The 26,498-nt window shown below is 43.0% G+C and overlaps 1 protein-coding gene across 2 annotated transcripts in view; it reads left to right on the plus strand.

Annotated features, from left to right (window-relative positions):
* The window catches only part of Pbx1 (PBX homeobox 1), a 310,806-nt gene extending 284,911 nt beyond the window's left edge, over nt 1-25,895 (plus strand). For both annotated transcript variants that reach the window (XM_027417092.2, XM_027417096.2), the window contains one exon: nt 24,386-25,895. In XM_027417092.2, the coding sequence (XP_027272893.1) occupies nt 24,386-24,406 (21 nt within the window). In that variant the 3' untranslated portion in view covers nt 24,407-25,895. The remainder of the gene's footprint in view (nt 1-24,385) is intronic.
* Nucleotides 25,896-26,498: the final 603 nt, after the last annotated feature.

Genomic DNA, 26,498 nt, shown 5'->3' on the forward strand with positions numbered 1-26,498 from the left:
CCTCAGAGCACAAGATCCTGTCCCCAAAGAATTAGTGTGCACCTCCCCCTTGATGGATGTGTCGCAATTATTTAGGGATTTTTGAGGCTTCCTTACATAGATGTGAGGGACTAAATCATAGACCACAGAGCTTAAAGGGACAGGCGGAAAGTTCCAAGCTTCTAGCCAGCCTTGGTCTTTTCTGACCAGTCCCATTCTGAAGCTACCTAGTAGGCTGTTGACAGTCCCATCCTTACAACAAAGCACTGTCCTGTCACTCATCACTGAAGAAATCTCAAGGAATTCATTTGGCCTGAGGGAAAGCCATACACAGGTGGAGCATCTCTAAACTGAAGGTCGGGAGCCCAGTGGACTCCAAGATATAGAACTTGTGAGTTCCAGTATGATTCCACGGTGCAAAACTCTACACCTGGCCTCACACAATGGTTAGTGCTAAAAATACATAGAATTATTTACAGGCTTTGAGTATATGGTAATCTGATATGTAAATGAATTCTGTGTGTGGAGTTTGATCTCCTTCCCAATGTATCTTATTTTATCTAAAAAAAAAAAAAAGTATTTTGAAATCTGAAAAAAATACAAAGTACAAAAAAACTGCTGATCTTGAGCATATCAGACAAGGGCTACTCAGTTTGTGTGTGTTTCCCATTTTATCACTAGGGCATCTGGCCTTTGATAGATTGGATAATCTCTCTGTGTCTCCGTTTCCTTCACAATGAGATATCGTTAAAAGCAGTAGCTACCTCATAGGGCTCCTGGAAGGATTAAATGAGTTAATACATGAAAAGCACTCAGAGCAATACCTATCAGACAGTAAAAGTGAAAAATGTGTGCCTTATTAGTGTCATTCCTCCAATATATTTCACTGGCACATTGTCATACTTGAACTATTACCAATTAGAATTGCCTCCTCGTTCCGGCTTCCATTGTAAAGAAATATTAGCTATGACTATCGCCTCTCCCTCTTCCCTTCCTCCCCATGTTCCTCCCCTTCCTCCTCTGCCCTCCTCTTTGTCCTTCTGTCTCTTTTTGCAGTCCTCGGCTGTGGAGGCATGAGCTGTGTGAGCTCGACCCCAGAAGCTACGTAAGGCTAAGATATTCCCAACCAGCCATCTCTCTGCTTGGGGTATCTTGCCTCATCCCCCTTGACATTCCCACAGCTTCTATTCTGATCACAAAATTACAGATTTTTAAAAAATTACTGATCTCATTTCCCCTTGAAAATCTAGGTGAGCCTGATTCTTGGGGATAGAGTAGACCAAGTGTGTGTCAAAATATCCTCGGTCATGGTGTCTTGTTACAGCAATAGAAAAGTAACTAAAATGGGAGCTATGGTCAGAAAATTAATGGTGGATGCCAGGGCAGAGCTAAGATTAACATTGACTCTTCCTGGGGAGATGAGCCTTGGGGAAGTGGGAACAGAATGTGATTGTATGATGTGACTTACATTTAAGAATATGATACTGGCAACTGTTGTGAACAGGCCACCTGTGAGAAAGTTTGAAAATAAAGAGCCTCTGAGGAAATGATGACAGTATTTGGGGCTAAAGATGATGGTGGTGTGACCCCAGAGAGATCCTGATATAATAAAATGTACTTTGCAAGGGGCTGGGGAGATGACTGGGCTGTGGAGACATGAGCTGTATGAGCTCGATCCCAGAAGCTACATAAAAATAGCCTTAGTGGGGAATAACCCCATGCTGGGGAAGTAAAGACAAGTGGATGCCTGGCATCTGCTGGCCATCCTGCTAAACTGGACTGATGAGGCTCAGGTCAATGAAAGTCTGTTTCAAAAAACAAGGTAGACAGTTCCTGAGCAATGATACCCAAGGTTGATGTGGGTCTTCACACATGTGCACACACACACACACACACACACACACACACACACACACACACACACACACACAGCACTTTGCTTTGATGGGGAAAAAATGTACAAATATCTTCAGCCCCGAAGGAGGCTCTTTTTGTGAGACTTCCTCCTTGAATTTCACTGCTCGGTGCAAATGAACTCCACTACCCACAAGTCCCCACAGTATTCTGCTTGTCCTGTTCTTGCAATGCTCTTGGGTTTTTGCTGGAATTATTTACTCTCTGCCTCCCTTGTGAATTGAGAACCGCTCATTTGAGCTAATTTTATTTATCCTCAGTGGAAATGAAAAGATAGATAAGACTTTATCCCAATCACAACCTCAAATGGGATGGGATGGGACTGAACAAGGACTCTCATACTTTGGTTCAAGGCTGTCAAATGAATAAATAAAGGTAACAGAAGCCAAACCACCATGGGCTGGAACCGAAGTGTTCTTATTAGCAATGCTGTTTAAAGCGTAGTGTCAGGGTTGGTGTGCAGCTTCTATAAACTCCCTACAAGTCCCCAACACTAGACTCAGACAACACCATAGCCCATAGATAACACAGTGCTGAGAGGTAAGGATTATGTCAAAGCATGAAAGGGACTTTCGTGGAATATTCCAGAAAGCAGGCAGTCCAGGATTATCACAGGTTGCCATGGGCCTATTTTTTTTTCTTGTAGTCATGGTTGTCGATGAAAACTATCTCCCTGGTGTCTCTGGGTGACATTTGTTACTTAGCTTTCCTGTCCTTAAATAGAACTCCTGTCCTTTTTGCTGGATTGTTCCTCCTTTGCTAATGCTCTGTCTCCCCCAAGTCCCAGGAAAAGCACTTGACATTTGTTATTGCTACAAGAGCATCATTTGCTGAATGTGAATAGAAAACAAAGTTTCCCTAAAGGGTGGAAATGAATGATGACCTCAGAGCTCCTCACCCTTCTCTTCCTTCCAGCACAGCAGCAACCCCCAGCCATGCTGGGTCCTAGAGGAAAGCTTCCTCATCCTTTCAGCGCTCAGCTCTATGGAGATCTGTTTCTTTCACTACAGTGTATATCTCAGTGGGCAAAGGTGGTGGGTCATGGAGTGACAGGCTAGGGTGAGGGAAACTTTATTGATACCTCTTTATTAGAAATGAGAAGACCCCTGTGGAGACGTAACACTCCACTAACCACCAAACTTTTCTTGATGCCTCAGTTGAAACCTACATTTGGAATGCCGGGATGACAAGAGAAGAAAGCTGAGTCTGGGAAGACAGCTCCGTTGGTACAGTGCTTGCCACACAAGCATGAGGACCTGAGTTTGAGCTCCAGGTGTCATATAAAATGCAATGATGCACACTTGTAATCCCAGTACTGGGAATTGGACACTGGCAGATCCCCTGGGACTTACTAGCTATCCAGCCTAGTTCCAGGCCAGGAAGGGACCCTGTCTCAAAACACAAGGTAGAGGACAGCCTAAGGAATAACACAGGAAGTTGACCTGTGTTCTCTACGCCTGTGTATGTACACCCACATCCACACACTCATGTCCACATATAGACACATACATGCATACACACACACACACACACACACACACACACACACACACACACACACACACACACACTGTCCTTCCTGTAAGGATGTTCACTGTCTAGTGAAAGTGCCTACAAAGATGACACCAGCTAATTAATAATCTAAGCAACAGAGGAGAGGCTACCTTAAATGCCCTCCCCTGATAATGAGATTGATGACTGACTTATATGCCACCCGATAGCCCTCATCCAGCAGCTAGTGGAAGTAGAAGCAGACACCCACAACTAATCACTGAACTGAACTGGAATCCAGTTGCAGAGAAGAATGAGTGATGGGCAAATGGGTCCAGACCAGGCTGGTGAAACACACAGAAACAGCTGACCTGAACAATGGGGAGCTCTTTGTCCCCAGACTGATAGCTGGGAAACCAGCATGGGACTGATCCAGATCCCAGGAACGTGGATTTCAGCAAGGAGACCTCGGAAATCTACGGGACCTCCTGTAGTAGTTCAGTACTTATCCCTAACATAGGTGTGGACTTTGGGAGCCCAATCCACATACAGGAATAATCCCTGAGCCAAGACACAAGGGAGTGGGCCTAGGCCCTATCCCAAAGGATATGATAGAATCTTATGATTCCCCCCATGGAAGGCCTCACCCTCCCCTGGGGAGCAGAAAGGATATGTGATAGGGTATTATTTGGGGGGAGAGGAGTAGGGGATGAGGGGAAGGAGTGGGAACTGTGATTGACATGTAAAACAATCTTGTTTCTAATTCAAATTAAAAAAAAAAGAAAGGAAAAAAAGAAAGTGCCTATATAACATCTACCTGTTATCTGTATGATAGTTAAGAGAGATATGGTCCCATGAGCACCTATAATAAAGAACAGCTCTAATAAATGAATTAGGCAGTAGGGTCAGCAATGTCTGTTTAAGTAACTGTTTCAGAAGCTCAGGCTGTCAAATTAGCTAAACATGTAATAATGGGAACTAAGAAGTGCTAAGCTGAGGAACCCACCGGGGGCACTGGTTATGCTGCAAGAGAGAAACTGGGAGTACAACCAGCAGGCCAGGAAGGTCAAAGGACAGTCTTCAGAGAAGTCAAAGTTCAGAGAGTCAAAGGCGGGCCTTGATGTCATTTCCTACCCTTTCTTCACTTGGTGGGAGCACAGCCAACCTGTCATGCTCACAGGCTTCGATCCTGTTGCCACTCCCCGAGAGTACCTGCCCACAGCACAGCTGTTTTGTCATACCCGAATGTTATGCATCTATGAACAAGGACCAAAAGGATTTTGAGAGGACTTATATATTGAGCAGATACAGACTTTTTGGCCATCATTCCCTACAAAGCTAATAACAACAATATTGGGGCTAGAGAGACAGCTCGAAGGCTAAGTTCCCAGCATCCACATAAGGCAGTTCACAATCACCTGTAATTATTACAGCTCCAGGAAATCCGACGCCTTTGACCTCCACAGACATCTGTATGCCTGTGTAGATTCCCTCCCCTACCACAAAGACAGACAGACAGACAGACAGACAGACAGACAGACAGACACACACACACACACACACACACACACACACACACACACACACGCAATTAAAAATAATAAAAAGGGCCATCAGTTAAGCAGCTTTTACACTGCAGTAAATAGTATAAGTTATCCGGAAATGATTAAAAGTATAGTAAGATGTATGCAGGTTATGCGAGAATACTTTACCGTTTTTTTAAAAAATATATTCTTGGATTTTGGTATCTTCTTGGGTCCCAATTCCTGTTAGATGATATCAGGCTGTGAGTCCCTGTGAGTCCCACAGATCCTGCCCATGCCTGTTATTCACTCCTTTGCTTACTGAGTAGTGCCGCTGTACCTGAAATGAAGATTAGCAAAAGAATGCCACCCTTTCTTTACCCTCAGCAAAGAGGGTAGTCTATAAATGATACAGAATTAGAAAACTGAGTCACCATTTTGCTAAGTGGCAGCGTGACCTTGGGTGCATTTGCCAAGGGTAGGAGGGACTTGACCCTGGTGAGCAACAGCGGGGCCGGAGGAGAACTCAGAAGAGGAAGGGAGTGCGGGCATCAGCTGTTGGATGGGGATGGGTCAGTTTAGAACCTGTTGTTTCCTGTGGTTAGCACCAGGACCCACATGTTTCCCAAGCCCTCAGCTCCTGGCCCCTAGCCCTTCAGCCTCCAGTGGCAGTCAGTGTAAATCTTTCCCAGAGAGTTGTTTCCCCTTGTGGTCATACAGTAACAGCCTACTAAAGCTGCCGATGGGGTGAGTTATGAGCTGGTCCCTGGAGCCCCAGCCTCTCTTACCCACAGAATGAATTGTGGAGCTCCCGGGCTGCTGGGCTTTTTATTTATTTATTTGTTTGCTTTAGCATATTTTAATCTGGTCATTAAATTGCAATCTGCCACCCATCCCCAACCCGAGCTGTCTTCAGAAGGAACAGATTTTTCACAGGTAATGATACCTATAAACTTTGAGGATGGCAGGCACCAGAGCAAACTGGAGGTGGGGGAAATGAGAGGTTGTGGAGACCCATCCCACCTGAATGAACTTTGGCGATCCTCTCCCTGCCCTAGCTCATCCCCAACTTTTTTAAAATAGCACAGCTAGAATGACCAGTGTCTCCTGAACAGCACCTGTGGCCAGGCCTAGCCTGGAAACCTGTGGAGGGAGGCAGAGGTGAGCCTCCACACCTTGTCCCTGCATGCGTGAGATCACACTGCTCCTCCACGTTGTGTCAGACAGTAAAGGTGTCACACAATCTGCCTTTATGGTATCGCACAGGGAGAGGCATCCACTGATAAATCAAAGGCAAAGAGGATGCCAGATGGTGCCATAGTGATTGTATTCTCGAGGTCATCCTTCTCATCTGCAGTCGCTCTGTACTGGGGGGATTGCCATCTGACAACAGGGCCACCAACCTACAGAGGTGACACTTGTCATGGTTACAATATTGGTACCACAGATGTGTCTAGCATTTCAAAAGTTGTACTGACATATTCCTTTGGAGCATCACACCTGTTGTGTGAACCCAAAGAGGCCAGTGTCACAATTCCCAGACATGGGGACTGTAGAGCAAATTGCTCCTAGAGGTGTGTAATATATGCATTTGGAGTCTGAGAATTAGTTCATGTTGCCCTAAAACAGCCCAAAGGCTCACTTCAAGCTCAAGCTTGGCTTACAAAATCATATCCAGTCTTGGGAGCTTGAAGCTTCCACTGAGCAGGCAACATCAGAAACCAGTTGCCTCCTAATTAATTCGTGTGCATGCCAGAGGTCTTGGCACTCAAAGGGTACTTTTCAGTTGCAGCTGCTGAGTAAGGCAAAGGAAAGGAAGGAAAAGATGGTGTTTACACCAATGTGCTTAGAGTGAAATAGGCAGGGTTAAGGTTTTCCACGTGTCTGCTTCCTTAATCTTCGCAACAGCTTTAAGTAGGTGCTGTGGTTCTGCTCATTTCCAAGGGAAACACTGAAGCTCAGGGAGGGTAAGCAGCTTTTCTGGAAGGCACAAAGTAAGAAAGCACAGGAGTTTAGAGGCTGGTGTCAGTGTCCAAGCTGCTAATAGTTGAGCCATACAACCTCTTCCTGGGCCGACACATTCCTGCTCTGAGCACCAGCTCTGACGCTATGGCCAAAGCATGGCTGCATTGGCAAAGGCATTCTTGCTGGGAGTGGGATCTGGAGCTGAGAAAGGCTAAAGGAAAGGAGATGACAGCAGGACTCGGGGCTTTTCAACAGATAAAGCTCCCAAAGCCACTCTGCAGCTTCAGGACATACATGCAAGGCATAGAGTTCAATCTGGAGGTCAAACTTGGGACTCCAGGGTTCTAGCTCTTGTAGCAGCCACCCAATCACGGCCTTTAAACAGTTGTGTTGAGTTAGAAAAACAAACAAACAAACAGAAAACATTCTGAGATTAAGAGTCTCATGCTCTGCCGACTGAGCTAGCCGGGTGTTTTAAAAGAGCCCTGGGGTTTTTTCTGCTTAGGCTGAGTCAGGAAACCTCTCTTAAAGGAACCGAGTCTCTGCTTGTCTCTAGCAAAACAGACTACACGAGAAAATGCTGCTAACAAGAAGACATGCTTTTCTCTGTTATTTTGCTGCTAAAATCAACTTTTAAGCTTTTGTGAAGTTTAGATGGAAGTTTGTAACATTACCACCAGCTGCCCAGGTTCTACAGTGCTTGACTAGTCGCGGGAAGGCGGCTCGCTATGCCTGGCGGCTTGTGGCTCTCGGTGCCTGGTGGCTCTCAGCAGCAGGTTATCTGCTTCCTCTGGGAACCTCGGGTTGTGGGGTCATCCCACTCACTGACACCAAAATATAGTGGGGCTCAATTAATGCATACCACTAAGGAGTCAGAGCAAGTTTAATGAACAGAAGTTTATTAGAAAAAGTACTCACGCAACAGTCAGTCCTGTACAACCAGGCCAACCATGGAACAGAGAGAGCTGCCTGCATCCGACCCTCATATTGAAGGTCTTGCTACGTCACTGACCATGCCCTAGTGTCTGTGTCACCTGTGCCAGCCCCAAAGAGGGCGTGGCTAACACTTCCCCTACAAACACCAACTGATATTTGTACTCTCCTCTGCTCTATATGGTTTGGTGACAGGGATCATCACACTGTGTGTCAATTTAGAAGCTGAATTTGCATAAAACAGATATCTATGTAATCTAATTTTGCTATCATGTCTCTGTCAGCTAAGGATGACAGGAGTCTACCATTTCTTCTCCCTATGGCCCTCCTTATGGTCGGGCACAGAGTCATGAAAACACTGAAAGTGTTACCAGATGTCAGAACACTCTCATGATGCGGTACAGCAACAGAGAGGCTGGTATGTGTCAAAGCCATTGTGCCAAGAAGTCATCTCAGGATGACGCTACTTGTCAACATCCTTGCAGAGATAAGGAGATACCTAGACATAGAAAACATTCTGAACCTGATCTTATAACTCTTGACCTTTCCTTATTCTCAGAGTCATGTGCTCTGTCACTTACCTGGCTGCAGTCATGATCCCTAGAAGGACATTGATCATAACCTAGGGGCCCATTCACAATTTCTGACAAATGGACGATTTGCTGATTGTTTTATTATTTGTACCCATACCATTCCCAAATTAAGTAAAGGACCTCTAAGTTTGAGGTTCCAGTACCTAACGTTATTTTTGTGTGTATATGTGTATTCATATTTATGTTTTTTATTTGTTTTATTTGGTGTGTGTGTGTGTGTGTGTGTGTGTGTGTGTGTGTGTGTGTGTGTGTGTGTGTGTGTTGAGACAGCCTCATTCTGTAATCCAGACTGGTCTTAAAGTCATGACACTACTCTTACCTGAACCTCCTGGGTGCTAGGAGCTACACACGACCAGCCCTGGGTTTTTTGGGGGGAGAGTTGGGGAGCAGGGGACAGAGGGGAACAGGATTTTACTATTTAGCCCAGGCTAGCCTTGAGCTTGCTGTATAGCCCAGTCTGGCCTCAAACTCCTGTTTCTCTTACCAAGGCCAAACTTTAAATAAATGGAATTTTAAAATTAATAAATTATATAGCACCTGAGATTCAGAAGTGATGCCAACTTTCGCTTTACAAACTGGACACAAGTCTACACCATCTAATTTGTAGCATTGGTCTTCTGATAAGATGGCTAATGGCAAGAGAGAAAGTCTTGTATTAAATAAAAACAGGGACTTCCAAGAAACCCCAAAGAGTGACTGGATTGAAGGGAAAGAGGACAGCACTAGAAAAAGTCCCTAGTGACACTGAGAAACTTGAGGTGTGGAATGAGTTTGGTGCCTGGAGATCCACAGATTTCACATCTTCACTCTGCTGTGTAGGATCTGAGAAGTCTTGAGTGAGCTATCTAACTTCTCTTTGCTTTTGGAGGCATTTGCCCATCAGTAAAGCAGGGCTCGCATGGGTGCCAGCATTCATGAACATGCATGTGCAAAGGCCCAGCCCAGGCCTGACATAGCAGATATTCCCTTCTCAAAGTCCAATATTTGGCTCCAAACTCAGGGAAGGCTTTAAACTGGGCTACAGAGAGAAGAGCTCAGAGGCCATCCAGGAAAAGAAATCACCCTATTCGGTGACCAAGTGCTTTAAACTGTTGGGAAGAAAAACCCACCAAATATGGCCAGAAAATTCATACACAGGTACTCAAGGCCAATGGCCCAGAATAGATATGCCCAGTTTATAAAACCTAATGTCCCATCTCTGTTGATGGCCTGGAAGCTGTTCCTCTTTGTCTCAATACATCATTCATATCAGCTACACATTTTGGAAATAGTTACAAAAAGAATATTAAACAAACTCCAGAATCAACAGATACCCAGGAAGGAGGGGAAGAGGGGAGGGAGAAATAAGTCACTGACTGCTCACCAACTGCTTCCTATGCCCTGTGGATTTCTTGTCAATGATTATTCAATCTCAGGCCTGACCTTTCTATTCTAAATAACACTGCAATATCAGCTCAGCCCAGCACGAAGCTTTTGCAGGAAATTAACTGTATCTGGTTTTCACAGGAGACCCAAGAAATCCCCCCAGTAACTAAGCCCAGGCTGGCTTACAGACAAAAAGACCCAGCATTATCTTCTTCTCATACATTCCTCCTAATGCCCGTCTAAATATCACAGGGCTCCCAGCTGTTTAATTCTAATAAATACTCATCTATTCTCAAAACAGACAAATGTTAGGTCTCAGGTGGGTCTCGAGCATTTCATGTGGTAGGAAGAGAAAATGGGGCTAGAGAAAGAATAGAACAGCTTCTAGCCAAATGGAGATTTCCAGACAGGTACAGTCTTAGCCTAAGAAAATGGCTAATGGTTCCTAGCAGAGCCAGAGTCCAGGGTAACTTCTAAAGGGCCGTGTTATAGCCAGTGTCCACACTGAGATGTCCTTTGTTCCTTTGGTGCAGCCTTAAGTTTCTGAGCAGCCATGAGTGGCAGCAGATAGTGAGGGATACTGCCCCCGCTGGTGTTGCGTGCATTTTGCCTGGGTAGGGGTGGTGGTGGGAGGGCTGAAGGGGTGGAAGAAGTAGACTTCACAGTGAAGTGGCAGGCTTTTGTCAGCTTCCCCACTCTGAGCTAGGATCTGAACTCTGAGTTCAGATGGTTGCTTCACCCACAAGCCCCTACACAGATGAAAAGAGGAGAGGAAAGTGTTACGATAAATCTTTCCGCCACCTGATTGAGTTCTGCCCGCAATGTGGATGGCCAAAATAATATATAGAGAGTTATATTAGGTACAAATGCTGCTTGGCCAATGACTAGGATTTCTCATCTGCTAGCTCAGTCTTAATTATCATGAATTTATATATTTTATAAGACTTATTTTATCGGACACCTTCTGCTGGCATCCTCATCCCCAGGATCATATGGTGGCTCCGAGCAGAGAGCAGGAGGAAGAGTGAAGGGAAAAGGAACCATTTCCTTTTTCTCCTTGCTTAAATATGAGTCTCCCTGCTATGTCATTTCCTGCCTAAATCACCACTTCTTTACTACATTTCTCAGAATCCTCCTTGACTCCTTGTCCCATCTAACTTGCTGCCTCATTGGCCAAACAATACTCTATTCAACAATCAATAATATGAACATACACAGAAGTACATTCCCCATCAGGAGAGATCTAGATTTCCATGACATCAGGAGCCTGGTTGATTTGTAAACAGTGTCCAAACAATGGAAGGGGCAGAAAAACCTAGCATTCTGAGGGGGGTGGGAATGCCTGGATTGGGGTCAGTGATATGAAGTAATACTCTCTGCTTGGCTTTTTGGTCCCTCATGAGTCATAGCTAGCTTTAAACATAATCATATCTTGGACTCAAAGAGAGGCCCAGAGAAGACCTGGTTCATGCCCAGACACCTGCTCATAAGCTGTGAGCCTGGCAGCCCATGTCCAGGTAACACTCAACTGGAGAACAGGATGCTTCACCCAGGGAGGCAGGTGTGGCTTTCTGTTCAGATCTTCTGGTCCCTCTAAGGACTACCTACAACACTCTGACTCAGGTGACTGTAGATAGCAACTGTCACACATTTAAAGCAGCTGTAGGTTTAATTGTGTCAAACTCCATTTCCTCATCTAAGTCAGTGGTTCTCTCCGTATGGTTGAGTCTGACTGATTGGTGAAAGGTTCTCCTGGCCGTGAGTATTGCTGACAGTTTGAAGGTATGTTCCTGTGTCTCTGGTATAATGTAAGGATGCCACACCATGTTCAACTTGAGAATTTAAGTTTGATTGTAGAGACAGTAATATCCACTCATCAAAACCCTACCTGACTTCCAGGGCCTGGCTGTTGTAGAGAGAACTACCTACTCACCTGGTGCGCACCAGAGGGGAGGATTTAGGCTGGCTCTGGGAGGTGCATGCTCTCTCTTGCTGCTGGCAGGTCACAGGAACAGCCTGGGAGGATCCTTGGAGCTGAAACCTGTGGCAGCCACCTGCCTCTTGTGTAAGTGTTATCTTTCCAAACAAACCTCCTTTAACATGTACTTGGTCCAGTGAATCTTGATACCCCAATGACAGGCTGTCACCTCACTTTCTCCAGATGTCCCCCCAGGTGCTCTGCTCATGGAGAATATGCTATTCTCTGAACAGATGCATCCACTGTGTACATCTCTTTTTAGGCATCAACTGTTTACCCCCTTTGGTTGAACATTTTGGAACAAGCGGGATATGATGGTATGCACGTGTAATCCCTAGAAAATGGGAGAGAGAGGCAGACAAGTCTCAGATCTCCATGAGTTCAAGGTTGGTTTAGTACATATAGCAAATTTCAGGACAGCCAGGGCTACCTAGTGAGACTCTGTCTCGAAAAGCCAGCCCCCCACCAAAAAAAAAAAAAAAGAAATAAAAGAAAAAGTAATGTTCCAGGATAGTTGACAGTAGTGTTCCATGGAGCCATTAGACCATGGAAAACACTAAAAGACATCATTCCAAGTCTATGGTTTAAAGACCCAGAAGATCTGTCTTCCTCTTTCTGCTCTGATTGCCAGGGAGACTGGATGAAACACGGGCCAGGAAAAGGCAGACTACCTTCCTGAATCTGGCTCTATCTGGCTTTAACTGTTTTCTTTAAAAGACCAAAGGATAGGTTATGATTCCCTATTTAGTAACTGGCTCACATGTTTCTAAACCTCACAGTGAAAGTCGGTCATGGGCTTGGCTTCACCCCAGTCAGCAGGAATTAATGACTTCCTCAGGCAAGACTAAATCTAAAACTAAAAACTACTCTAAAACTAGAAATATCCTGCTAAGTAAGAGACTCCAGAGAAGTAACAATCAAATGGGTAAACAGTTGGTGCTTAATAAAATGTGTACACAGTAGTTGCAGCGGTTCAGAGAATAGCATGTTCCCTAGGAGCAGAGCCCTTGGGGAGATGTCTGGAGAAAGTGAGGTGACAGCCAGGCTCTGGAAGTCAGGTAGGGTTTTGATGAGTGGATATTACTGCCTCCGATTTATTAGCCCACTAAACAGGCAGAACATGGAGGGTAAATAAATGTAAAGCAGCTTGGCAGTTTAATGTGGGTGTGTGCACACAGGCACAAGCAGCTGCTGATGTGGGTTTTCATGAACTAAGTGCATGCCTTTTCCTGCAGCTTCCATGGAATCTCAGTTTAATACATACACCTACCAACCATAGACAGATGGCCTAGGGTCTTACAGGGGTCAGGACAAGAGATGAACAGTTATTTCCCAGAGCTCTTGTAGGGGCTTACAGGATGTCTAGCACTTTGTTGTCTCATCCCCTCAGAGTCCTTGGTGACCCTAGAATATAGCAACTCCAGAGGACAGGGAAAACTGCCCAAGTGCTTTGACTACTGTCTCTGGCAGTCCCCAGGCCCCAAGCTGAAGGGAACTTCTTCCAGGAGGAAGAGAGGACTGTCTCCCTGAGTGTCATTTGATTGTACAACACCATCACAGCAGATACAGAACTTTGCATACATTTGCTTAACAGGATACGTCAGATTCAAGCTTTCCCTTTACAAGGACAGAGACAGTATCTCCTATTCAGCTCTGCCTTCCCACCCCCTGCTCTAGCCGCAAATAGTGTTTAAGACACGTTGAACAAAGAATTTCCCAACTCAATTCATCTTCATCTTTTTGGAGAGGGATATGTAGGGTCGAATGTGAGGTTCTGTGAAAGGTCTGAAGAAGTCTTTGAACCTTCTCCCCAGGGAAAATTCTACTGATTGCATATGGCTGCTACGGCAGGAAGACTGAGCCTTGTGCTGGGAGTAAGCACAGTCATCATGCAGCACACTTTGCAGGCAATTCTGCAGCCTCTACCTGGGCCTTCCCAGTGACGGGAAATTCACTGTCCCCCACTTGGGGACAATGTTAATGGTTGAAGGGATGTTCTTTGCAAACTTGCTCTGACTCCTTTGCAGTACACATCAACTGCCCTCCAATATAATCTTCCTATCTGGACCTCACACCCATCCTCACCTGAGCAATTTGAAGCAGAGAAGGAGTTAGACATTTGCAGTAAGGGATTTTATCCATTGTGCACATACTGCTTCTCAAATGTTTGTGAACACAGGTCCAGAGCCTTCGTGGGCTTCTCTTAGCTCTATCCGTTTTGCTCTGATGGGGTTTACATCTCTTTCCCAACCCTAACCCTGTTTATCACCATCCTTGATAACATATGAGGCCCTAGGAATGGATACTATTTATTCCTTTCTTCCAGACAATGCACAGGCTTTATGTTGCCTAAGTAGCCTTTGCTTCTTGGTGGACTTCTCACACCATTGACCCTTAATTAGCAAAGAGTTGGTGATGTGCCCAAGCTTTTGCTCAGGTGTGCGCTTGATAATACCCATCTCCCCACCGGGCGTTTCTGCTACTTGCTGTTTAGATCTAATTGCATTGCTTTTACATTTATCCTTGTTAAATGCCACCCTATTAGATTTGCTCCTTGAGTTCAGCCTAGTGAGACCCTTTTGTATCCTGACTTTGGCATCCCACATATTAGCTCATTACTCTCAGACAATGTGTTTAATGTGTAATAAAGAGCTACCATTTCCAGACGTTTCTCTGACCAAATGCTACACTTTACCCAACGTAGTAGCCCATTCCAACACTGTGGACTACTTCAGCCTGAGGTCAGACCTCTTCTCCTTTGCTCTCATGTTATCTTTCTTCTTACTCACTTTTATCCCAAGCAACAACAAAAGAAATTCTGTTCACTACTTTTGAAGAAATAGGATCAGAAATTCTCTGTTCTAAGATCTTCCTTCTGAGGACTACATGATGGAAATAGGATGAGTCTTGTTTCGGTCAATTCGTGCTGACCTCTGTAAATCATAAATTATTCTACTTCATGCTTTGAAGTCATTATTGAAGTTGAACCTAGATTCTTACCTAAGATGACTTCTAAACTTTGTCAGTTGTCATTTTAAGGGGTGTGGTACATATTCAGTTAATCAACCTTTAAAAGCAACAGAAGAAAAGTCTGAGATATTCTCACTATTGTTCTCTTAAACATGTCACATATACCCACTAATTAATGATAGTTAAGCCTTCTAAGATTTCACAAAAATGATAGTGAAGCATGCTTTAAATTTCCAGCCAGTTTGAATGTGTCTCTCAGAGCCAGTCACCAACAACCTTATGCATGACCCTGTCCATGACTAGTTTTTATTCTTGTTGACTTTTACTTCCAAAAATACTAGTTACATATCATAATAATTAATTTTCTCTCGGGTATCTTTGACCAGAGACCACTATGGGATAAAGGAAAAGAAGAAAAAGTGTATTAAAAGGAAAAGCAAAATTTCTTCTAGAGATGGTTTGGAAAATAGCTTTTAAAAAGAAAATGTGAGGGGGGGATATATGTAAGATAGGAAAGGGCTCATGTCTTCTGTCCTTAGTCTTGGCCAAAGAAAGAAAGAATGAATAAATGGAAAGAAGGAGGGAAGGAAGGAAGGAAGGAAGGAAGGAAGGAAGGAAGGAAGGAAGGAAGGAAGGAAAAGAAAAGACCTCCTCCGTAGGAAACAAACATGGCCACTAACAAGTGGTTGGCATTCTCTAGGCTTCTGAGCATTGTTCAAGAGTGCTTCCTTATTGGGGTGGTTCACCTAAGTATTCCTTTGTCCATATTTGGTATAACTGGGTAGGTAAACAGTGAGGACCATCAGGTTTATGAGTTAGACTCTTTCTGAACCTAATCTTGTTTCCACCATCTATCACCATGACCTGTATCTCTCTTTCTGACACTGCTGTGTAACTGATATTTTATGTGTGCTTACAAGTTAGTTCATTTATGCTGTATCATTCATTTACTTATTATGTTGCCTATTGTATGATGCTGGATATGAATGCTTTATATTATTGTTTTATATTATTGCACCATTTTCCCACATCAGTCCATGCTCATAACATTTTAACAGGGGCGAAATCAATGCAGACCATTGTGGGTATGAAATGAGGCTATCGGACTGGCAATGAGCTTTCCCCTCAGAGCCTTCCTCCATGAGCCTGTGTCCTAGATTGCATAAAAAGAGGATGTTGAGCATCATTATTCACCACTCTTTGCGTCTTGGTAGTCTGTGCCATGTGACCATCTGCATCCTCAAACTCCTGCTTTCATGCATTACCTTCTGTGATGGACTGTATCCTTGAACTACATGACAAAATAAATTCTCTACCCCCCTTAAATTGCTTCTTCTTAAGGGCATCTTACCAGGGTGTTTATAAAACCATTTTGTATGGCGACTAAAGACCCAGAATTTTCAAGAATCCCCTTCCATATAGATTCACAGGTATAGAATGAAGGGAAAGATCTTTGAAAGCATTAAAGCCTCCTCCCATCAGATGTTGGTGGACAACAATCTGCAGAGAGACTCGCCTAACATGGCATGGCTAGACTTCAGTATGGGGTTGAGGAAGACAGTGGCTGGGAAAGCTAGCTGGATATGAGGTTAAATCAGAACTGGAAAAAATGTACAAAGATTTTTATACCTATGAAGGAAAATGATGAGAGAAGCGGAGTGGGAAAAGAAGTTGTCACACAGAAACAGGGACCCAAGCTCTGCCAATCCTATACAGAGCTCTGCAGCAGAAAGCCACTGCTATGCTCTGTCACTGCCTGAGGTAGTCCTCAAAAGAACCAACTGGCAGAGGCTGTCAGCCACCCACAAGACTCTAAGCCAGGCTGTGAACACTTGTTTGCTTGGGTTTTTGTTTGATTGATTGATTATTTATTTGTTTTTGAGACAGAGTCTTAGTGTGTATATCTGGCTGGCTTTAAACTCTTGAAACCCCTGGTTTGGCCCCCTGCATCCTGCAATAGAGATAAGAATCACTTTGCCCAGTTATAAACCCTTCCAGAAGTGGGACATGAAGAATGCATTACGGATTCCATGTCTTCTACACAATAAGAACCGAATCTTGTGTCAATTTTATGTAAGTTCTAGATATATGTATTTCCGGTGACTTCTTAATAATAGTAATTGTTTATTTTTCTCCATTGTAAAGTAAAAGAATTGTTTTTAACACAGTACAAATGCCAAAAATGGAAAGACACAAGCACACACACACTTGTATAAATATAAATATGTATATATATATATATATATAATGTGTGTATGCCTATCTGTGAATATATATGCGTGTGCATGTGCATATATATATATATATACATATATACATATATATATATGTATATATATCAAATGGTTTTTCATTAAAACATTTTACAGCAGGCATTTGGGCAGCAATTGAAAATGGCCTGAGGTGTCTCCGGAGCCAAGGTCAGTGAACTCAAAACAACCTCTTGAATTTTCCATTAGTGCATAGTTAGATGAAGTAATAAATAAATTATTATTAAGCACTTTGCAAATAGAGTGTTATGTAAATGCTAAATAATCATAATAATACAGTAGTATGCTGATCTTGATAAACGGGTCGACTTTTATGTCATTTAAAATGGATGGCGCAGCAATGTCTGTAAAGATGAATGAGATCCATGCTCACGGAGCTCAATAACACAGACTCTTCTGCTAGGAGGCTTGGGCCTCTTCCGGAATGGCTGCCTTCTCTTCCCCTGGTCTCTGTGGGACAATTAGCAGAGGGAGAGGGATTCTGGCCCAGCTTTAAGGGGTTGTAAAAGGCTCCTATGCAGAGATATTGAAAGGAGACCTAGGTGAGCGCTCAGGGATTTGCATTTCTGAGAAGTCAGGGCTAATCTATACCAGGCTGGGGGCAGGGAATTAACATTTATTGAGCGCCTCCTGTGACCCAGACACTGTGCTCACTCGTGCTCCGTGTTTATTATCTCATTCATCCTCCAGGCCAGCACATTAAGGTAATAGAGGAATGGAATAAAGCGGAAAGCATTGCCATTTTCTGTAGAAAGGCAGAGACTGACCCAGTGCAAGAGCTGCTGTTTGCATTCTACTTTCCTGGGTAGGATATGGAAGGCGAAAGTCCCCAGGAACCAGTAAAGCCAGACCCAATGATCTGTCCCTGCCCTCAGATGCTGGTACCTTTCAGAAAGAGCATTTGTGTGATGAGTGACACCTTTCCGTGGAACTACAACCTAGTGGCTGCTCCTGCCAGACTTAACACACATCCTACAGACCGGTGCACCCTGATTCGCCTTCCATAGCTCTTAAAAACACTTGGCAGATGTTGTTATATGCATAGACATGAGCACAACGTTTCATCAGTGGACTGTGTACATTATTTCAATTCTTACAACAGCCCTTGATTCACATTGCTTTGCTTCTTAGATGAAAACAGAGTTTTGTCATGTACTTCGCCATATTGCCCCCAAGTGCAAGAAAGAGGCGGTGAGAACCAGGAAGGTCCATAAATCCTGACACTTTTAACTGTATGATGGTCTTGTTCCACTATCTGTTGACCCTGAGATCTAATTATCTGGGGGATTTTTTTTTTCCTTCACCCATCACCAGGTTATGCTCTTAATGCTTAATTACACTTTGTTTAACATGTGAAATTTTAAAGGTATGAATATACTTTTAAAATTGTCTGTGTGAGCTGGGCAGTAGTGGCGCATGCCTGTAATTCCAGCACTGGGGAGGCATAGGCAGGTGGATCTCAGTGAGTTCAAGGCCAGCCTGGTCTATAGAGTAAGTTCCAGGACAGCCAGAACTGTTACACAGAGAAACCTTGTCTCAAAAAGGTTTGCTAATACCTTTGTTGGCATAAGCAACACACTAAACTGCATATTTCAAGAGTATAGTTTGATTAAGTTTTGACATTTATATACAACTGTCACTACAACCAAAAAATTGAACCTGTTCATGTCCACCAAACTCTCCTTCCTTGCAATATAGTCTTCCAACCTCGTCTGCTTTGCCTAGGCAACCATTGACCTGTTTTGTTTGTTTGTTTGTTTGTTTTGTTTTTTTGTCACCACATCTAGCTTTCATTTTCTAGAATTTTGTCTACATGGAATCTCACAGCATGCCATCCTTTTTGTCTGGCTCCTTTCACTCAGTGCAATTACTTTGAGATTCCTATGAGTATTTTTCTTTACAGAGATAAGGACTTGGAATATTTAGTATGTGTCTTCCATCGTGTTTACATTGGACTCAATCCAGACTCCAATTTCAACTTCTATCATTTATGATCTGTGTACTAAGGGAAGTTTCTTAACCCGTCAAAGGCTTGGTTTTTTTGTTTGTCTGTTTGGTTTTCATCTATGGCCCGGGTAAACTGCGTAGCATACAATCTATACGTGAATGGCATTTGTAAAATAAAAATTGAGATAGAATAAGAAAAACCCATCTACATCTTTGTATTCAGCAAGGTACTTGATATTCACTAAAGATTAAGAATTTGATGGGACAAAGGGAGGGATATGTTAATTCAGTTCAGAAAACTGAGCGCTTCTTACTTGTCTGACATGGGCAGGATATCTCTGACTTTGAGAAATTCCTGTTTAGATTGAAGGGATAGGAGATGAAAGATATAAATAAAGTCATTTCACTGTTAAGAATGACCTGGATTCAAAAGGCATTTGGAAAGCAGAATCAATAGACTTGGTGACTGCCTGGAAGCAGGCATGAAGGGGAGGCAGGTTGGGTTAGGCTATTCACAAAAGCAGAGAATTAAGACAAATAGATTTGTGTAAACAGGTAGTAGGGTCAGTTCTTGGTGTCTTGGCTTAGGCTGTAATAGAAGATCCATGTGGAAACCCCCAACAGCCAGTTGCATTTGGTCACAACTCATCTAGGGAGAAGTTTGTAGTCAAAGGCAAAGACTTGTGAATTTTCAGCACATAAGATGCTGATGCCACAGGAGTGGGTGAGTTCATCCAGAGAAAATGTATGGAGTGATAAATAGATGACTAATACACTGTTAAACATGGCCACACAGCAGAATCAGAAGGCACACTGAAATGTTCTCACATAGACCAGTGCTATTGGAAAGGTCTTCAAACCTAATTCCAATCATACACGGTTTAACCCAGGTGGTTAAGTGCGTGCTCATCTGTGTGCTTTTAGAATGCAATTCCAAAAAGGGGAAAGCACTTCAAACCAAACTCAAAAGACTACTGGTGTGGTGGCCCTTTATCTAGGAAGAACATGGCTGGGGAATGGTAGACAGAGACCTCAGTGGGACAAAAGAGATTTTGATGTGCTTAAAAAAAAAGTTGCCTAGTGTTGGTGGCGCATGCCTTTAATCCCAGCACTCAGGAGGCAGAGGCAGGTGGATCTCTGTGAGTTCGAGGCCAGCCTGGTCTCTAGAGTGAGTGCCAGGATAGGCTCCAAAGCTACACAGAGAAACCCTGTCTCAAAAAACAAAACAAAACAAAACAAAAAGTCTCACATAACTACTGTGACTTTTTCCCTATATTTCTTTCATTAAAAACAGATTTTTTTCATACAATAATTCTGATTATGTCTTTCCCTCCCTTAACTCCTTCAAGAACCTCTCCATCCCCTCCCATCTAAGACCACATATGAACTCACAAAGACATTGGCAGCATGCACAGGGCCTGCACGGCTCTGCTGCGGATGGGGTCCTAGAACTGAAAGGAGAAGTGGACATATGCCCTACTCCTAACCCAAAACCTATCTCCACTTGATCAACACTTGGAAATAAAACTTAATTCTTTCTAATGGAGTCTCACTTGGGATACAAAACAATTGTGTTTTCTGTTTTTTGGTAAGGGTAGAGAGCATTGTGAAATTGTTTTATGATACTGAGTTGTATATTGACTTCTCCATGCCTGAAATTGTCCCTCCATGTGCTTCTGTATCCCATTTCCTTTATCATTAAGTCACTAAATATATGCTAAGTACCTTCTTGCAAACATATCATATTGGGACCTAGAGACACAGTGAGTAATGGTGTTTAGTTCCTACCAAAGAGAAGCAGAGTGCGCCTACTTTCAGGATAGTCGGCTCCCATTTTCAAAGCACCCTCCATTGGCATGGTGTGTGTGTGTGTGTGTGTCTGTCTGTCTGTCTGTCTGTCTGTCTGTCTGTCTGTCTGTCTGTGTATCCATCCTCTATACTACACTGATGTGCTGAGACATAGCTGTGAAGGAAGGGACCAAAGAAGGTCACCTGATACATCAGGTGGGTGACCCACAGAATTGGAGTGAAACAGGGAAGGTCCATTTGTGGCTGAGATCCAGGCATTCTTTGTGCTAAGGGGAATATTTTTGGCCTAGCACCCTCATCCTGGGCACTTTGCCTTTGCAATTTCCTGGTTGTCTATTTTTTCTCTTTCAGCTGTCACATTTGACAGGTCCTTGGGCGGGGCGGGGGGGGGTGGAAATCCTGACTTTAGAATAACTTGCCTTTTGTGGAGGACTGTGTCTCCCAGGTATATGAGGGGCTTTGGGAGAGCTATCCTCATTCGCATACCCCTACCAAGCCCCACTGTTCATCTGGACAGAAATATGCTTATCAGTTTTGCATTTGCCAAGGAGCACTATCAAAACCAAATTAGCCCAAACTGGCCACCATTCAGGTCAGCTAATTAAATTAGCTATTGTTGCATTACTGATAAGGACAGTTTGGAAATGGAAAAGAGCTTCTTGTCCCAGCAGCCATAAAAAGACAGCCAAGAAAATGTGTTAATGGGATCACTGTGAAAGGAAACCCCTCAGACTAGAGCAGTACCTGGGGGGCTTTGGTGGACTGTTCTATGAGCCATCTGCTCCAAGATCATTGCTCACAACCCTCCCTGGCTCCAGTCCTTAGGAATACTGCTGCTTTCTGGCTTTCTGGTCCCCAGCTGTAGCCAGGGCTACTATCTCCTTCTCTTCCTACCATGATTCCAATCCTTCTGAAGGTATAGAGGGAAATGGGGACTGAAACCTTCTCTAATGTGCTAAAATATAGCCTCCCCAAAATATAAAAGTCAGTTGATTGGAAGAGCATTAAGGAGAAGATATGAAGAGAAAGGGAAGAGGGACATGGGTGAGGTGTGTGTATGTGTGTGGAGGAAACAGCTAGATGCCCACTGAGCATTGAACCCATTACTTATCTTTCCACTATTGAGTTCTGTGTTTATGAGGCTTCAAAGTAAGTGTCTGTTGTCTTCTAGGTAAGCTGGACATACAGCCTTACTCTAGGTCAAGGAGTCAGTGACCTAGGACTCTGGGCTTGAGTAGAGAGATGGAACGATAGAGAGCATACTGGAATCCATTCTCTCTGATGTAGCTAGCATAACAGTGATACTGTTGCCTGCACCATGGCCCTTCTGTCAGCAGTCCCACTCCTCACAAGCCCTCACAACAACCTGCCCTGGTTCAATCTCATTTTCTAACACAGGTTATCCAGGCTTCCTAAAGTCTGCGAGCTAACTGCCCATGGTGCACTCTCTTCAGCTTAAATTAATCAGCCTTGTACATCCCCAAGGACTTCAAGAGTTTGAAGTTCAACTCACTTCTTTGACAAGATGAAGCTACAGACCTGGAAATATTAAGTGATTTCTAAAAACCACACAGACAATAATCAGCAGATCTGGAGTTTCATAGCATCACCAAGTTCACATGACAGTGTTGCCCAAGCATGACACACACTTGTTATCCCTCCAAGAAATTGAAGACAACTCAGGAATGCACCTGAGAATCCACAAGGAGAGTCAGCAATACCTGCATTCATGCCCTTCATTCTCCTGGCTCCTTTTTCTACTGACTTTAGAGACCCCATTTCAGGCTTTCACGTTATAGGAAATTATTCTACCATGAGAGAACAAATGAGTTTTAAGCTTCTTTAAAAATATTTCCCATGTGTCACTTCATACATTTATTGTCTTTCACTATTGAGTATGAAAACTGTATTTCAAGTGTATTCAATGTCCCCCATAACATAGGCTAGAATAATCTCTAATAAACAAATGTGCTGTATAGTACAATGAAAGACAGCAGTAATACTGAGAACAGGCATGCTCACGTTGTTGGGTAATGTGTGATTCTAACAAGAAACCTGTAATGTGTGCTTTGCTGTGAACTTTAATTTTGAAAGCCCCTTCCCCAAGCCTCAGTCTCCTCATGTGCAAAGAAGTCAATTGTCTATCCATCAGTCTCTAGCATCCTAAGGAAAAATGGCATGAAGGCTAAATACGAATTTCCAAAGGGCATTTACCAGGACATTTGATTGTTAAAAACTCCTGCCCCTGTAAAATAAAAGTAAAAAGAAAAAAGTTACTGGAGAAGCCTACTAAAGAAATATAACCTAAATCTCTGGTTCTGCTTCTGCATTCATTATGAGTACTAGGCAAAGTTGAACATCCATCTTAAAGTATAAGGGTGATAACTCCATGAGACCCAATGTCTCCTATCAGTATAACATTGAAAAAATCTGTCTTTGTCCAGTGTCAACTTAATCAGTTGTCAAACTAGGAATTTGATGGAAAGAGATCTCCTAGCCCTGAGCAAATGGATACTCACAGAGTCTCCAGTAAAGTCACGCAATTATCACTTTATAACTACTGATATAAATGCTATATACTCCACCCAGATCATTTAAGGGGTAAATGTCATTATAATCCTACCGTCCCAATGGTGCTCACTGTCTATAAAGTCTTCTGATAGTTGTCCACATATACACAATTAACAGTTTAGTAGTTTGATTTATTTTGTAAAAAATACATAAAAGTGGGTTAAGCTAAACTTGACCAGTGTTTGCACTCAGAAGTTACAGTTGATGATTCTATTCCAAACTGTGCTCAACATTCTTTGTTTTCTCTTGATCTTCAGCTACAAGACAAGAGGCTTGACATCCCCCTGGTCATTTGTGGTCTTCTCACCTATGTAGAGACAAGCATTAATTCTTAGATACATTATTAACTCTTGGGGAAAAGCTAGTATGTATGTTTGCATTTGATGTTTTTGCATTAGTACAGGGTTCTTTGCATGCCCACAAGAGAAAAGAATATGCTCCTGTGGTCTCCCTTGTCCAGTCTTCATTGACCTGTGAGAAGATCAGCAAAAAATGTTTGTGATCTGTTTTCCTTTTTTAGTGATAAAGGCAGAAAACAAGGTGCAGGGGCATGATTTTGGACCTAATACTGTGTAGATAGTGTCCTGGGCTTGAGACTCATCAGCTGTGTAATCTGGAACAAGTTAATGTCTTAAGGATCCATTTGCAGCTTCATTTCTAAGACATGGACAATAATAATTATTGCATAGAACTGTCATGAGGATTAAGCAAGCTAATGTGGGGGGATGCTGTGAAATAAATTACTTTTTTATTAAAAATGACATTCTAAACAAGTTACTCCATTGAACTCCTGCTAATATTTACAGTAGAGATTTTTTTCTACATTACATGAATGAAAAACTAACTTCAATTTTTGGCGACTGATGAGCCATCTCTGGAGTCATCGAAGTCTAGGCCTTTCTCTTCTCTTCCTATTTTCAGCTGGTTAGCTGCTCACTGAGATCTTGCCAGAGGGTGGGGAAAAGAAATAAAAATGGAAATTGGTCAATTTGACTTTTTGATAGCAGTCCTGATGAATGATCTGGGTGGAAAAATGTTCAAGTTGTAAACTAAAATGGAGTTTTGTCTTCTTCCCAGGATATGTCAAGAACCTACTGATGCTCCTGGTGACAGCTGTCCCTCTTCTCTTTACGGAAAAAAAGTCTTCCTCTACCTGAACAGTGGCCCATCTACCAGAATAATACATATTGACTTTCAAAGGAGTAAGAGGGTATCTGCGGGCCACTCACATCAGAAGAAACAAGCCTTGTGAGCAGGGAGCTAGCAGATGCTGCAACCAGATGATGGGTACATCAACAAGAGTCCCAAAGCAATAATCACTATTCTTCTTCTTCTCCACAAAGCCAGCAATCAAATCATCACTCTTTAGCATTTACAGTATACCACCATATAATATAAAATGTGGTGAGTAGTTAGATATATAAGGTAACCTCTCAACACTCCAAAAAATGTAACACATTTAAAAGGTAAGAGTTATGCATGAGACAAGACAACTAATTACATAGAGGAGAAAACATGGTTGCAGGTATAGCATCTCCCACATACCACTCAGTCACCACGGGAGGTGTCGCACATGTATTATTTTGTCTAATCCCTACCACATCTCCAAGAGGCATTCCTATCCTCTAATGGATAATGTTATTGAGAGTCAGAGATATTTAGTCACTTGCCCAAGACCACATAGATAGAGAAGCATAGAGCCTATTTTCAGGTTTAGATGTACCTAACTCTATAGTCTATGCTTTGTCACTGACCCACACCTGCCGGCGAGAGAAATCAGAGTTCAAAGACATCATTTAGTGCAGAAACAGAACTCTAAAATCCCTGTCAGCAAAACCTGTTCATAAAATTTTGCCTAGCCCATTGATTGGCTTGGAAACTAGTTTTAGCCAGAAGATAAATGTCTAGATTCTGCAGGCAGAGATGAAGGAGTAGAAGTGACCATGTGCCGGTCTCAGCTCAGCCATTTTCCATCTGAGCAAGTTGCTTCCCTCATCTAGGATCTTGTGTCATTATTGGTAGCATAGAGCATCTCTACATTGTCTAATGTCATACTCTGTCATTAGACAGCTCAGTGATCAACAACAAATTCTGAAGACCTGAGTTTTAATCCTGGCTTCATCCTCAAGCAGTGGGCTGTTGGGCAAATCATGTACATAATGGAGTTAATAATACTACCTCAGGGTCTCTGCCCTTATTGTTCATTCTCCTTGGGACAGTTCCCATTCATCCACAAGGTCACCCTTATACCTCTTTCAGGTCTTACTCAAGTTACCCATTAGCTAGGCCTCCCTTGAACACAGTCTCTAAACGTGCAAACCACATTTTCCATTTTCTATTTTCTTTTCTCATGCTATTGTTTTCATTAACACTCAACACCTAACATTCTATACAGAGCACTTGATTATCTTATTTATTGCCTGTTTCCACCTTCTCATCTCTAGAATGTAAGCTCTGTATGGGCAGGATTTGTTTGGTTTTGTTGTTGTTGTTGTTGTTTTATTTTATTTTTTCGTATTCTTTACTGCTGTATCCCCAGTTTCTAGAATGACTTAGGTGCTTAATAAATATTTCTGGCATAAATGAATGCTTGTCATGAGGATAATTTGAGTCAAGTGCTTTGCATGGGACCTGTCACATAGTAAACACGTGTGTTATCTGTGTGGCTGGCTGGTGGTTATTGTTTTATTATTCTACCCAATCTCCATGGAGCACATGTGTTCTCGTTCCCTTCCAGATAACCTAAGATTAATTAGCATTCTCATGTCCTTAGTGAATTTGAAGGCCTATTTCTGAGATTATCCAAAAGCAAGAAGGAGTAGTCTTTGTGAGAAAAAAGGAAAGACTTGCATGGCAGTTACCTTCCCTTCCCATATATAAAATATGCTATGTGAGTGGAAATTCCAGGAAACATTTCTGGTGCATAAGAAAGAATTTTCACAGAGTTGGATGTTTAATGAAGGAGTAAGTTATTTCAAGAAATAGAAAGCTGCTCATGCCTGGAGGTCTCCTAGAAGCTGGGAAACTATATCCCACAGGCCTAGATATAATTATTTTAGTGAGTGACATGGTTGGAGTTCAGCCAAAGGGAAGCACTCTCTTTGAGGTTTGTGGAGATGGCTAGTAAAACATGGCATCTCTGGGGAATGAGACAAATGGGTAGCCAATAAAAGTATTGCTCAATGTACAT

The sequence above is a fragment of the Cricetulus griseus genome, chromosome 5, assembly GCF_003668045.3.
Source record: "Cricetulus griseus strain 17A/GY chromosome 5, alternate assembly CriGri-PICRH-1.0, whole genome shotgun sequence".
NCBI lineage: Eukaryota > Metazoa > Chordata > Mammalia > Rodentia > Cricetidae > Cricetulus > Cricetulus griseus.